Genomic DNA, 17,021 nt, shown 5'->3' with positions numbered 1-17,021 from the left:
ATTGCAGATTTATCTATTTCTTTCTTCAAATCCATTAGGGTTTGCTTCATGCATCTTGGTGCTCTTTCATTGGGAGCATATATATTTATTCTGGTTATGTCACTTGCTCAACTGACCCTTTGATCATGAGATAGTGTCCTTCTTTGTCTCTTATGCTGATTTTACTTTGTCAGAGATTAGTATTGCCACTCATGCTTGTTTATTGTTGCAGTTGGCTTGGCAAATTTTTTTCCATCCTTTAACTTTTAGTCTGTTTTGGTCTTTGTGTGTAAGGTGTGTCTCTTGCAGGCGGCATATTGATGGATCTTGTTTTCTTATCCATTCTGCTACTCTTTGTCTCTTCACTGGTGCATTCAATCCATTGACACTTAATGTAATTATCGATAAGTATGAATTGATTGCTGTCATTATGTTACTCTTTAGACAGTGCTGTTCATTCTTTGGTTCTGCTTTCCTTTCTGTGTTGGATTTGTGTTTTTTGAGTTGTTTCTTGTTAGTTTCTTCTAGTTTCTATGTTCACTCGTTCTGCTTGGGAATTCGTTTTTATGATATGTTGTGGAGTCTTAACTTTCTTTGGGGTTACCTTGCAGTCTACTAACTTTTCTCTGCATTTAGGATACTCCATTGTAACTTGTAATTTACCTGGCATCCCCACCACCTGGGCTTCTGTTGCTGCGTTTGTCCCTTCTTTGACATTGATATATTTTTGGCCTTCAGTTGATCTCTCTGCTTCTTTGAGTTTGTTGTAGTCTCATTCTGTTCTGGACTCTGATAACTGTTGGCTGTGTTCCAGGTGGTGTTACCATACTTGTCAATCTCTGTTGTCTGTTCTTATTGGTTCTCAACCCACAAAACTCCCTTTAGGATGTTTTGAAGTGCTGGGTTGGTTTTGATAAAATCTCTCAGATTCTGTTTATCCTGGAATGTTTTGATCACACCATCGTATTTGATTGATAGTTTTGCTGGATAGACGATTCTTGTTTGACAGTTTTTTTCTTGCAGGCCTTTGTATATGTCTCCCCATTGCCTTCTTGCCTGCATGGTTTTTTCTGAATAGTCAGAGCTTAGTCTAATTTGCTTACCTTTATAAGTTATATTTCTCTTCTACCTGGCCGCTTTTAGTATTCTTTCCTTGTCTTTGATTTTGGAGAGCTTGATTATTATATATCTTGGAGACATTCTTTTGGGGGTCTATCCTTCCTGGGGTACGTTGGGCTTCTTGAATGTTTATCTTCTCATCTTTCAAAATGTTAGGGAAATTTTCTTCCAGAAGCTCTTCAACTATCTCCTCTGTGGACTTCTCTGATTCTTCTCTTTCTGGAATGCCAATAATTCTTACATTATTCCTCTTCATGTTACCTAGCATGAATCTTAGGCTCTCTTCAGATTGTTTTATCTTTTTAGCTGCTTTCTTCCTGTATCTTGGCAGTATTGAGAGATTTGTCTTCCATTTCGCTAGTTCTTGTAGTCTGCTCTTTTCCCCTTTCAGCCTATTGTCCATTTCTGATATCTTATTATTGATCACCTGGACATCTTTTTGCAGGTTTTGAATTGTTCCCAATGCTGTGTCAATCCTATTTGATTGTTCCTGCAGTATTTTTCTTACTTCTTCCTTATTTTCCTCAACCCCTTTTTGGAGTATTTGAATTTGTTTCCATATCATTCTTCTGAATTCCCTCTCAGGCATATCCAGAACCCGCTCCTCCTCCTCTATAAAGCCTTTGTCTGTCTCCAGCTCATTTGCATCAGCTGCTCTCTTCTGTTTTTGGACGTGTTTCGATAATGTTTGTTTCTTATTCGTCATGGTTATTATTTATTATTATTATTATTAATATGATCAAGAGATAGGCTTCCCTTTTCACCTGTAATGCGTAGCAGGTGTTGTTAGGTCTTGTCTTAGTGGTGGAGTATTATGGTGTATGCTTATAGCTTGGCTATATGGCCATGATTGCTGCCTGTTCTTAGGTGACGTAGGGAGGAAAAGATCCCACCTCCAGGAAAGATGTGTGATCAAAAGGACCAAAAACAGAAGTAATATAAGCACATAGACAAAAATCACCACTTTGGAGCAGAGATGCAGCTTTGGTCAACTTTCCCGTGCTACACCATCAGTGTGCGTGCAAATAGAAACCTCCAGCAGGAGTGGGGGTGTCCCCTCTTTCAGGCCCCTCCTCTAGCCACTGCCTTATAGTTGGGCAGATATATATTGGGGAGTTAATGGGAGAAAGATCGACCACTATTTTTGTCTCTGAATGTCAGTTATCTGCATGTGCTCAGCGCCAATCTTGGGATGGTTGAGACCTGTTCTGTCGGGGTTTTATACATTGCCTTGAATTTGTCCTGCCCAGCGAACTCAGGCATCAACCCAGCTGCGGGTTGCAAGGTTGATAGCTGCAGATTCTAAGCTGCTCCCTGGGAGAAAGGCGAGGTGTCCCACCCAGGTTCAGACACACTGCCTCAGAACCCTGGTCAGGTTGTTCACGGTTATCTGGGTGTGCACAGTGCAGATCTAGGGATGGTTGAGTCCTATTATGCTGCAGGTTTACAGGTTGCTTTCTATTGATCATATTGCCATCAGACTAGTCTGGCAGCAGCAGACACAGCTTGTTAGAACAATAGCTGGAAGTTCCAAGCTGTTACCTGGGAGCAAGGTGAGGTGCTCTGCCCGGGCTCAGATTTGGGCCCGCGGGTGACGTCAGAAGTTGCCGTCCCACTCCCTCTCTCTGTGCCATGGAAAAACTGTCCTGCCTGATGTCCGAGCTGAGATCTAAAGCGGGGACAGGGAGAGGTGTGTAGTTTCCTGCGGATTTTTTTTTTTGCTGAAAACACCACTTCTTTTACGGACTGGCTTTAGCCCCGCCCTCTAAACTCTGCAGGGGCGGGGTAGTCTCCAAAGCGGTCCCACCAGGAGAGTCTTAAGATACCTGTATTTTCCTTAGTAGTGTAATTTTTTTTCAAAAATGAGAGTTCAGGAAACTGACATCCTAGATCTTATGATAGTTCCGGAGCTGTGGGCTTGCTATATGAACACTTTCTTCGTGAGATCCCCCTCCCTTCTCACCGGAGCATACCCTACCTGGCTCCCCTGGCTGCAGCACCGAACAGGAAGTCCCTTAAGTCTACCATTTCGGTATTTGTTTTGTAGTATTTCTATCCAACATTGTATTGGATGTTTTGGTGGTGGTGGTGTGCTCTAGAGTTGGTTCCAACTCGTAACGACTTTGCATAGAGTTTCTAAGGCTGTAAGTCTTTATTGGAGCAGAAAGCCTCATCCTATGGAATGGCTGGTAGTTTCGAACTACTGACGAGGTTAGCAGCCCAACTCATAACCACTACGCTACCAGAGCTCCTTACTGGATGTTTTAGCAGGTGTCAAGTAACAGAATAAAAGTATTGTTTGCAAACATTATCAGATGTTAAAAAGTTGATGGAATATGTTTTTTAAAAAGCTAATATGGTTAATATGTGTATATACACCAAGATTGCAGGATACAAAATAAGTATACAAGAATAAAAATACTATTTTTATTAGCACCAAAAATATGAAATGCTTAAGGATAAATCTTACAAAAGATGCACAGATTTATATATGAAAAGTTATAAAATATTTCTGAAAGAAGTGAAATAAGACTGAAAGAAATGGAAAGAGATATCATTTATGAGGATTTTTGTTTACTTTACATTAAGTGCAATACATACTGAAAATATAAAGTTTGAACTTCATCAATAAGTGTTTCATGTCATCTTCATTTTCGGCAAGCAATGTTGTGTCATCTGCATATTGTAGGTGATTAATGAAACTTCCTTCAATTTTGATGTCATGTTCTTTGTCATTAGTTCAGTTTCTCAGATTATTTGCTCAGCATACAGATTGAATAACTACAATTCTGCTGCACACCTTTAAAATTTTTGTAATATGCATATTCTCTCTGTTCTGTTGGAATTATAGCCTTTTGATCTATGTACAGGTTCCTCATGAGCACAATTAACTGTTCTGGAATTCCCATTCTTCTTAATGTTACCCACAATTTGTTATAATACACACAGTCAAATGACTTTGTTTAGTCAATAAAACATCTTTTTTTTTTAATTATTATCTGCTTTTGTCCAAGATCCATCTAACATCAATGATAACATCCCTTGTTTCACATTCTCTTCTGAATCTGGCATGTACTACTGTAAGTTAATGTACAGTAATTTTAAATCACCTTCAGCAAAATTTTGCTCGTATGTGATATTTATAATATTGTTCAATAATTTTCACATTCCATTTGACTACCTATTTTTTTAGAATGGGCACGAATATGGATGTCTTTGAGTCCGCTGGCCTAGCAGCTATCTTCAAAATCTCTTTATATAGTGAAACAACCTCTTCCAGCATTGCCTCCATTTGTTAAAGTATCTCAATTGGTATTTCATCCATTTCTGGAGTCTTGTTTCTCACCAGTGCCTTCACTGTGGCTTGCTCTTGTTACTTCAGTGGTTTTTTATTATACACTACCTCCTGAAATGGTTGAATATCAACCAGTTTTTTTTGGTACAGTGATTGTATACTCCTTCCATCTGCTCTTAATGATTTCTATATCATTCAATTTTGTGCCCATACAATCCTTCAATACCAAGATTTGAATCTCCTTTTTAGTTCTTTCATATTGAGATATGATAATCATATTCTTCTTTTTGGTTTTTTGATTCCACATTTTTGTATAAAAAAAATTTCATATATTTTTAAGCTTTTATTGTGAATTGGGTGAGTGAAGGTTTACAGGACAGCTTATCAGTTTTACATTCAGCAAATCATTGAAATGATTATAATCCCCTCCATGCACCTTCAATGAGCTCTGGTAGCATAGTGGTTACGAGTTTGGCCACTAACCTCAAGGTCAGCAGTTCAAAACTGCTAGCCATTCTGCAGGAGAAAGATGATACTCTACTCCCGTAAAGATTTATAGCCTCAGAACCCCTACACAGGGTTGCTAAGAGTTGGAACCAATTCCACAATACACAACCACTACTACCACCACAACCATGCACCTTCAGTTAACAGTATTTACTTCTATTACCTTTTTTTTTTTTCTTTTGAGGCCACATACCGTATACCACATTGAAAATATATACATATATATTATTTAAATGTCCAAAGCACACATTTTTCAAGCCAGCCTCCTGCCCGCAGGCACACTGCTTTTCTCAGTCCATGGGCCTACAGTCCTCTATTGCTCTGTCTCTCTATGCCATCACCTCTGCCATCATCTCTGTTGTCACCACTTTTCTGGTTAGGATCCCTCGTTCCTCTCATGTTCTTCCCTCTTGGTGATCGTAGCACCCTCTGTTCCTGAAATGACATACTAACTGCCCCCCCTTTTAATTACACCTCTTATACATTTACAGTTGTGGTGATCACTGTTAGCCCTGATAACAACTACTCACAATGGAATAATAAAATCCTATCCCACTCATGGAGTCCTGGTGTGGCACTGTGGGTTAATGTGCCAGACTGCAAAGCCATTTGACCTGCAAGGTTGGTGGTTCACGCTCACCAGCTACTCCTTGGAAACCCTATACAGGGTCGCTATGGGTCCAAACAAACTCAATGACACTTCACAACAACAACAATCAACCCAGTGTACTGATGAGGCAAGCTTGATCCTTGAAATAAAGAATCCTTCCCTATTTGGTTAGAATTTTGGGCAGCTTCATCCACAAGCAAAGGTCCAGTTGATCATGTTGTAGCAATTTACACTTGTTCCCTATACCATAATTCTTTATCTTCATCTGGTTGAATTCTGGTCACAAATCACCCAAGATAGGTCAAGTGGGTACTATCTGCAAGTTTGAGAGTTCTTGCATGCCTCCCCCCGCTAGTCAAACCAGCTGGCAGCTTCACTCTTAACTCTAGCCCCAGTGACTAGGGCAGTGTCCTTGGGCTCAGGAGTTCACACGTCTCCCTGAACTTCAAACCAGCCAGCCCATCCTCTTCTCTCTCATCTCAAGGTCATCAGGCATCTATGGAATATGGCCAATCTCAGCCCATGTCTGCATTTCCCTTACTTCCATTCACAAGTTGACCAGGGTGGTCGCCAGAGAGCAAATAAGACTGTTTGTGTGTTTCTTTGAGTTTCAGTCTTAGAAAGGGGTTTACCCTGACAGGCTGACTTTTCTTGCCTTGATGGCTCAAAGTCAAACAGCTTGCTTGATATTGTAACTGTCAAACTGTCTGCTTCCCTCTGCCTGCTTGGTCTTTGTTTCAAGAAGTATCTTCTGTTCCTCTAGCCATTCCAGGTTGGGCTGCTTATTTTTAAATTGGGAATGTCCCACCTCTGAAGGTTCTGGGTGGGGTTCTGGATTCCACCTAAGGCCCCACCCAGAAGAAGCTTCCACAAGAAGCCTGTTTCCCTGGGTACATTTTCATTTTTGATAATCCAGTCAGTTATAGGCTGAAGATAGGCTTACAAGCTTTCTATAATCATCTTTCCCAATATTCCTTTCTATCCCACTTAAATGTCTACATTACAATAGAAGGCAAGTGAGCCCAATATCCACAAAATGTCAAGCAGCACCTTAACATTTCCCCCCTCTTTTACCCATTTAGACTATGCCTTGATCCCTATATCATAGAGCACTTTTGATCCAAGTCTGTGCATACAATCACAATCTACCTCTATCTCATCTAGCCGATGCATACCTCCCTAAGTTTCCCCCTATCATCCCCATTCATCTACCCTCTCCCACTTCCTGTGCATTGCTCTCCCCCTCCAAGTTATTGCCCTCCCCATCACTCAAGTTATCAAGCATGTATCTCCTAACCTGTGATTTACTGTCCCCTGCTGCCTACCTTTAGTAAGGAAATCTTTTCTTAAGCTTTTATGATAATGGTTGTAGGCAATATTTGTCCTTTTGTTCTATCATTAGTATTCTGGGCATCAAATCTATTCTTGAGATGGTTACTAAATCAAGGCTGTATGTAGTCATCTGGTTGACTTTGGTTATTATAGATTTGCTTTTATTTTCTTCAGTTTCAACTTGATGTTGCAATTGATGGTCTCATAGTCAGCCATTAGTTTTGTCTTGACTGGTCATATTGAGCTTCTCCGTGATCTGTTCTATAGATTTAGTCCATTTGATTCCTGTGCAATATATCCAATGAGGTGTACATTGATAGTTTTCTGTGTTGTTGAAATATTTTTTCAATAAATAAGCCATTGATCTTGTAGAATTCTGTCATGCAGTCTCCAGCATTATTCCTATTACCAAGTATTTCCCAACTACTGGTAATTCTTTTTAATCTCCAACTTTGATATTTCACTTATTAGATGGATTATTAAAATTCATGTATCCTGGTTTAATGTTTAACCAATTACAGACTACAGTTCATAAAAATCTTACATTTCTTCATGTTTGTCATTCATGATTGGTGTGAATTTGAATAAGAGTCATGTTGTTGTTGTTGTTGTTGCTAAGTGCCATCGAGTCAGTTCCAACTCATAGCGACCCTATATAGGGTTTACAAGTAGTGGCCAGTGGGCTTGAACTACCTATCTTGTGGTTCAAACCAACCTTGCAGTCCAGCACATTAACCTGCAGTACCACAATGAAGTGACCTTTTTTGTAAGCATTTGGTTATTAAACCATCACTGACTACGTTTGTACTTCAGGAATGATCTTGAAATGTTATTTTTGGTAATGAATGAAATATCATCCATCTTCAATTTGTCGTTCTTAACATACTGGCCTATTGAAAATGACCAGTACCAGTCCATTTCACTCCCACTCATTTGTCAGTTTGTCATACTATGGTGACTTACTTGCTTGTTGCTGTGATTCTAAAAGCTATACCACTGATATTTTAAATACCAGCTCAGTCACCCATGGTGGACAGTTTCAGATGAGCTTCCAGACTAAGACAAAATAGGAAGAGAGACAGACTACTTCCAAATATTTAGTCACTGAAAACTTTATGAATAGCAGTGGAACACTGTCAGATAACACCAGAATATTGACTATTGAAACATAATGAAAAGAATTATAATGTTGTCATATATAGTGCCAGAAGATGAGCCCCTCAGGTAGGAAGGCACTCAAAATATGTCAGATGAAGAACTCCTCAAAGAAGAGTTTACCGTGATGACGTGAATTGAATAAAGCTTTCAGGACCTTCATTTGCTGATGGGGCACAACTGAAAATGAGGATAAAAAGCTGTAAACATTAATTAATAACTGTTGTTGTTGTTAAGTGCCGTTGAGTTAGTTCCAACTCACAGCAACCCTATATAGAGTTTTCAAGGAGCAACTGGTGTGTTTGGACTTCCAACCTTGTGGTTCACAGTCCAGTGCTGATCCTACAGTGCCACACGAGAATTCCCCTTTAAAAATAGGAACATGGAACGTACAAATTATAAATCTAGGAAAATTCGAAGCTGTAAAAAATGAAATGGAATATGTAAACATTGATATCCTAGGCATTAGTGAGCTGAAATGAACTGGTATTGGCCATTTTGAATGTGACAATCACATGGTTTACTATGCCAGGAATGACAAATTGAAGAGGAATGGTATTACATTCAACATCAAAAATTACATTTCAAGATCCATCTTGATGTGCAATGCTGTCTGTAATAGCATAATATCTATATACCTACAGGGAAGACAAATTAATATAACTACTATTCAAATTTATGCACCAGCCACTAAAGCCAATGATGATGAAATTGAAGAATTCTACCAACTTCTTCCATCTGAAATTGATCAAATACACAATCAAGATGCAAAGGTTGGAAACAAAGAATAGGGATCAGTAATTGGAAAACATGGCCTTGGTGATAGGAGATTGCTTGAGAGAATTTTGCAAGACAACATGCTCATTGCAAATATCTTTGTTAAACAACAAAAAAGATGACTACACACATAGAGCTCAGCCGATGGAATACAAAGAAATAAAATTGATTGCATCTGTAAAAAGAAACAATTGAAAAGATGGATATCATCAGTCAAAACAAGGCCAGGGGCAGGCTGGAGAACAGACCGACAATTGCTCATATACAACTTCAGGTTGAAGCTGAAGAAAATTTTAACAGCTTTGCTCAAGCCAAAATATGAACTTGAACATATCCCACCTGAATTTAGAGATCATCTCAAAAGCATATTTGATCAACCAGACACTAATGACGTAGGACCAGAAAAGTTGTGGGAAGAAAGCAAAAGGTCATTAAAAAGACAAGAAGGAAGAGAAAGACCAAAATGGATGTCAAAAGAGGCTCTGAGACTTGCCCTCCAGTGTAGAGATGCTAGAGCAAATGGAAGAAATGAAGAAGTAGAAGAGCTGAGGAGAAAATTTCACCCAAAGGGCAGCTAAAGAAGACAAAGTCAAATATTATAATGAAATGTGCACATACCTGGAGTTAGAAAACCAAAAGAGAAGAACACACACAGCATTACTCAAACTGAACTGGCAGTGTTCATTCTGTTATGCATAGAGTCACTACAAGTCGGTACCAACTCATTGGCACCTAACAACAACAGCAATGTTGTAAAAAGTTTAAAAATTTTTTTCTTGATAAAAGGAACAATCTATGATGATTACTGCAGGGGAAATTATTCACGTTCTAAGGGTAGACACGTGTTAGCATGGGTGACAGGGTAGGCAATATACAACAATGAGTAGGTTAGCAGAGTAAAAATGAAGGAAGCAGGAGACACAGGGAGGAGTACAATAGTTACAGTGAATAGAGGGAAATACTGTTAAATGTTGGTATATGGAGGGGACTGCAACATGTAATGAAGCAAAGAATATGATTTGTTGAATGTAAAACTAATAATCTGCTCTGTAACCCTTTACCCACTTCTTAATAAAAAGTTGAGAGGAAAAACAGAATCTTTCTATCTTGCAAGTCAACCTTTATGTTTTTTCTTCAGTTCTTTCAGCTTAAGAAATGATGAATGTGTTCTTTCCTTTTGGTATTCTAAATCCAGTTTTGTTTTGTTTTGCATTATAATATTTTGTCTTCCTGAGGTGCCATTTGAAATTTTCTGTTCAGCTCTTTTACTTCTACATTTCTTCTATACACTTTAGCATCTCTATGTTGGAAAGCATGTCTCAGAATCTCTTCTGTCACCCTTTTTGGTCTTTTCTTTTTTTCCTGTCTTTTTAATAACCTTTTGCTTTCTTCATGTATAGTGCTCTTGATGCCATCCCATAAGCCTTCTGGTTTTTGGTCATTAATGCCTAAAGTATCAATTTTTTTTTTCTTGAGATGATCTCTAAATTCAGGTGGGATATGTTCAAGGTCACAGTTTGGCTCTTGTGGACTAGTTTCAATTTTCTTCAGCTTCAGCCTGAACTTGCATATGAGCAATTGATGGTCTGTTCTACAGTTTGCCCCTTGCCTTGTTTTAGCTGATGCTATTGAGCTCCTCCCACCAAAGAAGTCTATTTAATTTCTTTGTGTTCCATCTGGTGAAGTTCGTGTGTATAGTCATCTTTTTTATTGTTTAAAAGGTATTTGCAATAAATAAATCATTGGCCTTGCAAAATCCTATCATATGATCTCCAGTATCATTTCTATCACCAAGGCTACATTTTCCAACTACTGGTTCTTCCTCTTTGTTTCCATATTGTGCATTTCAAGCATCAGTAATTATCAATACAGTTTGATTGCATGCTTGATCAGTTTCAGACTAAAGAAATTGGTAGAATTCTTCAGTTTCATCATCATTGATTGTAGTGGTTGGTGAGTAAATTTTAATAGTAGTGGCATTAACTGGTTTTTCTTGTAGTTGTATGGATATTATCCTATCACAGACAGCATGTACATTACAAATAGGTCTTGAAAAGTTCATTTTCATGACTAAAATGATGCCATTCCTCCTGAATTCCTGGCATAATAGTAACCATATGACTGTAAGATGCAAAATGGCCAAGAACAGTCCATTTCAGTTCACTATTGCCTAGGATAGGAGCCCTGGTGGCATAGTGCATTACGAGTTAAGTTTCTAACTGCAAGATCAGCAGTTCAAATCCATCATTCATTCCATGGGAGAAGGATGAAGCTTCTTGTTCTCATAAAGATTTAGCCTAAGAAACCCTGTACAGTGTCACTATGAGTTGAAACTAACTCTATTATGGCACTGCCACCACCAATGCCTTGGATATCAATCTTTATTCGCTCTATTTCTTTTTTTTTTTTTTTTTTTTGACAACTTCCCATTTTTCTAGAATTATACTTCATACATTCTATGTTCAGATTATTAATGAAAGGTTGCAGTTATTTCTCCTTATTTTGAGTTATGTCTTAACAGCAAAAAAGGTCCCATGTCATCATGGTCAACTCTACTTTTAGGAGGCAGCTCTTCCCCAGTCATATATATTTTGAGTATCTTTCAACTTGAGCTGCTCATCTTTTGGCCCTGTGATGTTCTTCTGCTAGTCATAATATTTTCATCTTCTGGTACTTTATCTTCCAATATTCCACTGTTATTCATAAGGTTTTCAGAGGATTAACATGCTGAAGTAGTTTGCCTCTCCTTTTTCCTAGTCTGTCTTAGTCTTGACTACTAAAAGCTGTCCATCATCGGTGACCCTGCTATTATTTAAAATATGGGTAGCATAGCTTCCAGCATCACAGCAACACACTAGCCACCAAAGTATGACAAACTGACTGATGAGTGGTGGGAGGGAGAGGGGGAACACAATTCAATCCATCACACTTAATAAGCCCAAGCACTAAATGAAGACTTGTAGGAAAGAGTCTGTGGGTGGGTGAGGACTTATTCTGTGACTGATGCTCAGAAATTTCCTCTACCATGCTAGCCTACATGTGGTCCTTCAAATGTGCCTAGTTTCTCCTAACCCCTGTTTTATGATGAATTTCTTCTCCCATCCTTCTAACAAGAATGGGAATAGTGTGGGTCTCATCTATGAAGTGTTCATAATTATCTGGATTTAGTTTCTGTGATAATTAAGATTTTGTGTCAACTTGGCTGGGCCAGGATTCTCAGTGATTTAGCAGCTAAGACATTGTAATTTCCTATGATGAGATCTAATACATGTAATCACATCTTTCATAATGGATATGCTTGATCCTTGATCTAATGTAATTATCCTATGTGTTGTCAATTGTCACTTCTATGATGTTGAGCATCTTGAGTCGGTCTCTTTGAACTATACAAGGAGAGATAAATGAGCAGAGGAAGAGGGATCTACTATCATCAAGAAAACAGAGTAAGGAATTGAGTATGTCCTTTGGACCTGGGGGGTCTCCACTGTGAATTCCTGTTGTTGTTAAGTGCTGTCAAGTAAATTCTGACCCATAAGCGACCCTGTATAGGGTTTCCAAGGAACAGCTGGTAAGCTTGAACCACTGACCTTGCAGTTCAAGAGACTCTGCAGTCAGACGCATTATCCCATAGTGTCACACCAGGACTCCATGAATCTCCTAAGTCCACGGAAAGATTAATGCTAAAATAGATGGAGATCTCCAAGGAACTAGGGGTCTACAGATGCTGAAGGACACAAGGGCCTTTCTACAGAGCTGAAGCTCTAAATTTGGACTTATAGCTCCCAAACTGTGAGACAATAAATTTTTGTTTGTTAAAGCCATCCACTTGTGGTATTTCTAGGATAGCAGCACTCAATAACTAAGATAATTCCTTTAGATTCTTCATGCTTCTGATGGATTTTGAAAAAAACAAACAACATGCTTTTCTTGCTTATTGGGTTTATTTTGACTGTTAGGACAACAGGTGATTGTTTCTTATGACACTCTAATCTTACATTCTAATCTCACAGATTGTTTAAATGATTGTTTCTAATTTATTTCCTCTGAGGAATTTTTTCGGGCTCTCTTTAATGTTTGAGATGTCTTATGTTGTATGTTAGTAAACATTTCGACATTACTAAACATCGAGTGAAACAAGGGCACTGAGAAGATTTTAGCTTAACCTAAACTAAAATGGTAAAGATTTACAGCCTCAGAAACCCTGTGCAGGGTCACTATGAGTTGGAACTGACTCCACGGTACTTAACAACAACAACGACAAACTAAAATGGAGTCCTGGTGTGGCACTGCAGGTTAATGCGCAGAACTGCAGGGTCAGTTTGAACTGGAAGGTTGGCGGTTCAAGCTCACCAGCCGTTCCTTGGAAACCATGTACAGGGTTGCTATGAGTTGGAACTGACTTGATGGCACTTAACAACAACAACAGTAAACTAAAATGGAATCCAAATAGCTATCTTAGAGCAGTGGCAGTAGTTACAAATTAATTCCCTCCCTAACTACATTCCATAAGTGATCACTCTTTTCAATTTCCAAAACAGAACTTGCAGCCCAAACAAAGGGGCTAACTGTCCTCCAGGGAACAAAGATGAAATCAGCAAACAGGGATGGTTGAAACACTATGTCTTGGGCATAACCACCCTAACTACTGGAATAGAAAAACAATACAGCAATGCTTGCCAACAAGCTCCATGATCCTAATTTTCTTTCCCCAGACCATCCCCAGTTGTGGTTGTTGCTAAGTACCATTGAGTGGGTTCCAACTCATAGCAACCCTATATAGAGTTTTCAAGGAGTGGCTGGTGAGTTTGAACTGCCAATCTGCAGTTCAACCAACATTGGGGTTGAGTGCTTATTCTAGAGCATCACACCCAGACTCTGTCCTCCAGTTAGGGAGGCAGATTTGGGAGATTCTGGCTTCTCTGTCCTCCTTTGTATCAATATTCAATGCTTTCCTTTTTGCTCTGAGCTCTGTCTCTGAAAATCGACTAGTTCAGTGGCAGGCAACAAAAACCCTTTATGACTACACAAGGTCAGAGGGACAGCCCTGGCCATAACAGATAAATATACAGGAAAGAGAAGACTGATGTTTAAAAACAGAGTTACAATTTTTTTTTTTAAAAAAAAGAGAATTACACCTAGTGGTGGAATATAATCATGTAGGAGAGAGTAAAATTACTGGAATCATTTATTTCTATGATACATGATATATTTCTATGCCTGAGGCATTAGTCAGAAGTGAACTAAAACAAAGTAAACCTTAGGAGTTTCTAATTTGTAATTTTAAATGTCACAAATTACAAAACAGGAATAGTTGGAACTACTTCTAAATAGAAGATTTTTCTAATTATTTTCCATTTTGTCAGTTTCAAGGAACGAGAAGTATTGTGGCAATCTGGACAAGCAATGAAGTTTACCTTGGTAGTAAGAATCACCTCAACAGTACAGGACACAAAGAGCCACAGTATTTATTTGGATTTAAAAAAATAATTACTGCTGCAGAACTGAAAAATCTCCTAAATCTATCACCAACTGCTACTCTGACTATACACACTATTGAGTATACAGCACATCCTTTGGAATTTGCCCTATTTTTTCATTATTGCACTACATGTATTAACAGCAAAGAGATTCACATGGTAATATATAATGAAGACACAAAACACTGGATGTACCAAGACTTTGTCTTATATGTCCCCATGGACAGTTTTTTAGTTCCCCGGTTTTTATATTCTGCAGTGCCAGAACTACTACTATGGGACAAACACAAGATCTACTACAGTTATTATAATTTCACAGTTTCTGGAATTTTCCAAACACATACAGAAAGTGGAAATCTATCAAAAGTAGCACAGAACAGCAACATTCATGAAATTTTTTTAGGTGAGGTATTCTCATTCTGCTAAAATTAATCTAAATTTCATAATAAATATAGTCCTTATATAGAGGTAACCATTTAAAATGTACTACTACATGATGTCATTGTTGTTAAGTGTTGAGGAGTCGGTTCTGACTCATAGTGACCCTGGATAGGATTTGCAAGGCTGTAAATCTTCACAGGAGCAGAAAGTCTTACCTGTTTCCCATGGAGCCACTGACAGGCTTGAACTGCGGACCTTGTGGTTCACAGTCCAATGCTTATTCCTTGGAGCCACTACACTCCCTTTTATAGCTAAAGGTGTATATTTGGGCACTTAATTTTTTTTTTTTTTTTTAATTCAGCTAACAAAAACTTGTGGTCTCAAATAACAAAGTGGCAAACTGAAGTTCTTTTTTTGTTCAGTTTCCTTTTGCTCAATCAGCAGATGCTAACTAAATAACTTACGAATGCATACTCAGTGTGAGAGGTACTATAGTAGAATGGAGGTAGATGGATCTGGATTCAAGTCCATGAGTAAATTATATAATCTCTCAGTTTACTAATCTATAATACAGGATTGTTGTGTTGATTAGAAAATAAATTGTATATGAAATGCTTAGAAAAATGCTTGCCAAGTGGTAAATCTTTAATTAAGAGCAATTATTCTTGATCTTGTTGTTGTTGTTGTTAAGTGCCGTGGAGTCGGTTCCGACTCATATCAACCCTGTACAGGGTTTCTGAGGCTATAAATCTTTACGGGAGCAGAAAGCCTCATCTTTCTCCCATGGAACAGCTGGTAGTTTCGAACTGCTGACCTTGTGGTTCGCAGCCCGATTTGTAACCACTACGCTACTAGAGCTCCTTATTCTTGATCTTAGGAGTCCCTGAATGACTACTAATATTTAAGGTTGGAGTCCACCTAGAGGTGCCTTGATAAAACGACATGGTGGTCTACTTCCAAAAAAATCAGTCATTGAAAACCCAATGGAACACACTTCTACTCTAACATGCATCGGTTATCACTTGACAGAATTGATTTGATTTGGTTCATTTCTAATGATCTTATCATTCCTAGTGTAGTCTATTAGACATTATATGAAGTACAAAGAAGTAAAAGCTTGACCCTTAAGAAATCTAGTTAAAAGTTAAACCTAGAATTTAAAGGAACTATTACTATAACTTATAACTCTTTCTTGACCCAATATCACCCTTCAATTTCCAATCATTCAATTTTTCTGCTCCCCTTTACAACAAAAGTTCAAGAAAGTATTGCCTAGTTTTACTCCCCCCCCCCTTTTATCTTATTCTCTCTTGAATCCACTCTAATCAAATGTTCCATACAAAATACATTTGTAATGTTTACCAGTGACCTCCACTCAATGGTCAGTTTTCATTTTTATTACATGACTTTTCAGCAGAATTTGAAACTGTTCCATATGACTTTTTCTAGAAACACTTACTTTCACTTGACTTCTGGGACATTACTTTTTTGTTCCAACTCCTACTTCACTAGCTGCTCCTTCTCATTCCCCAGCATTATGTTCTCATCTTGATTTCTAAATAAGAAAGTAAATCATCATTTGGTTTTTACACATTAACTTCATTCACATTCACTCTTGGCCCTCCAGTAGGACACCTACGCTGAACTTCATACCACTATTTCATATCTTCATTTGAATGACAAGTAGGCATCTAAAACTTGTTGTTGTTAGGTGCCATCAAGTTGCTTCTGACTCACAGCAACCTTGTGAACAACAGAACAAAACAATGACCAGTCCTGTACCATCTTCACAATTGCTGTTATGTTTGAGCCCATTGTTGCGGCCATTATGTCAATTCATCTTGTTGAGGGCCTTCCTTATTTTTGCTGATCCTCCACTTTGCCAAGCATGATGTCCTTCTCCAGGAACTAGTCTTTCCTGATAACATGTCTGAAGTAAGAGAAACAAAGTCTCACCATCCTGGTGTAAGCAGCATTCTGGTTGCGTTTTTTTACGAGACAGATTTATCTGTTCTCTTGATAGTCCATGGTACTTTCAATAATCCACACCAACATCAAAATTCAAATGCATCAATTCTTCTAAGATCTAGGTACAGGTTTCTCATAAGCACAATTATGTGTTATAAAATCCACATTCTTCCCTAATTTTCCATAATTTGATTGATATAGTTGAATGCCTATTACATAGTCAATAAAGCACTTTATCTTTGATATCACAAGCGAGTAAAATTTTGCTTAAGGTAATACAGAAATGGCTACAATCATACATTGACAGAGAACTTCCAGAGGTTTAAGCTGGATTCAGAAGAGGCCGCGGAACAAGAAATATCATTGCTAATGTCTGATGGATCTTGGCTGAAAGCAGAGAATATCAGAAAGATGTTTACCT

The 17,021-nt window shown here is 38.3% G+C and overlaps 1 protein-coding gene across 1 annotated transcript in view; it reads left to right on the top strand.

Moving 5' to 3' along the window:
* LOC102831656 (chromosome unknown open reading frame, human C1orf101) overlaps positions 1–17,021 on the top strand; it is a 274,431-nt gene that overhangs the window by 96,038 nt on the left and 161,372 nt on the right. The window contains exon 8 of the mRNA XM_006871286.1: positions 14,138–14,654. Within this exon, the coding sequence (XP_006871348.1) occupies positions 14,138–14,654 (517 nt within the window). The remainder of the gene's footprint in view (positions 1–14,137; positions 14,655–17,021) is intronic.

Source organism: Chrysochloris asiatica, unplaced genomic scaffold, assembly GCF_000296735.1.
Source record: "Chrysochloris asiatica unplaced genomic scaffold, ChrAsi1.0 scaffold00165, whole genome shotgun sequence".
Taxonomy (NCBI): domain Eukaryota; kingdom Metazoa; phylum Chordata; class Mammalia; order Afrosoricida; family Chrysochloridae; genus Chrysochloris; species Chrysochloris asiatica.
The sequence above is the reverse complement of the archived record's forward strand: the minus strand, read 5'-3'. Positions and strand labels throughout refer to the sequence as shown.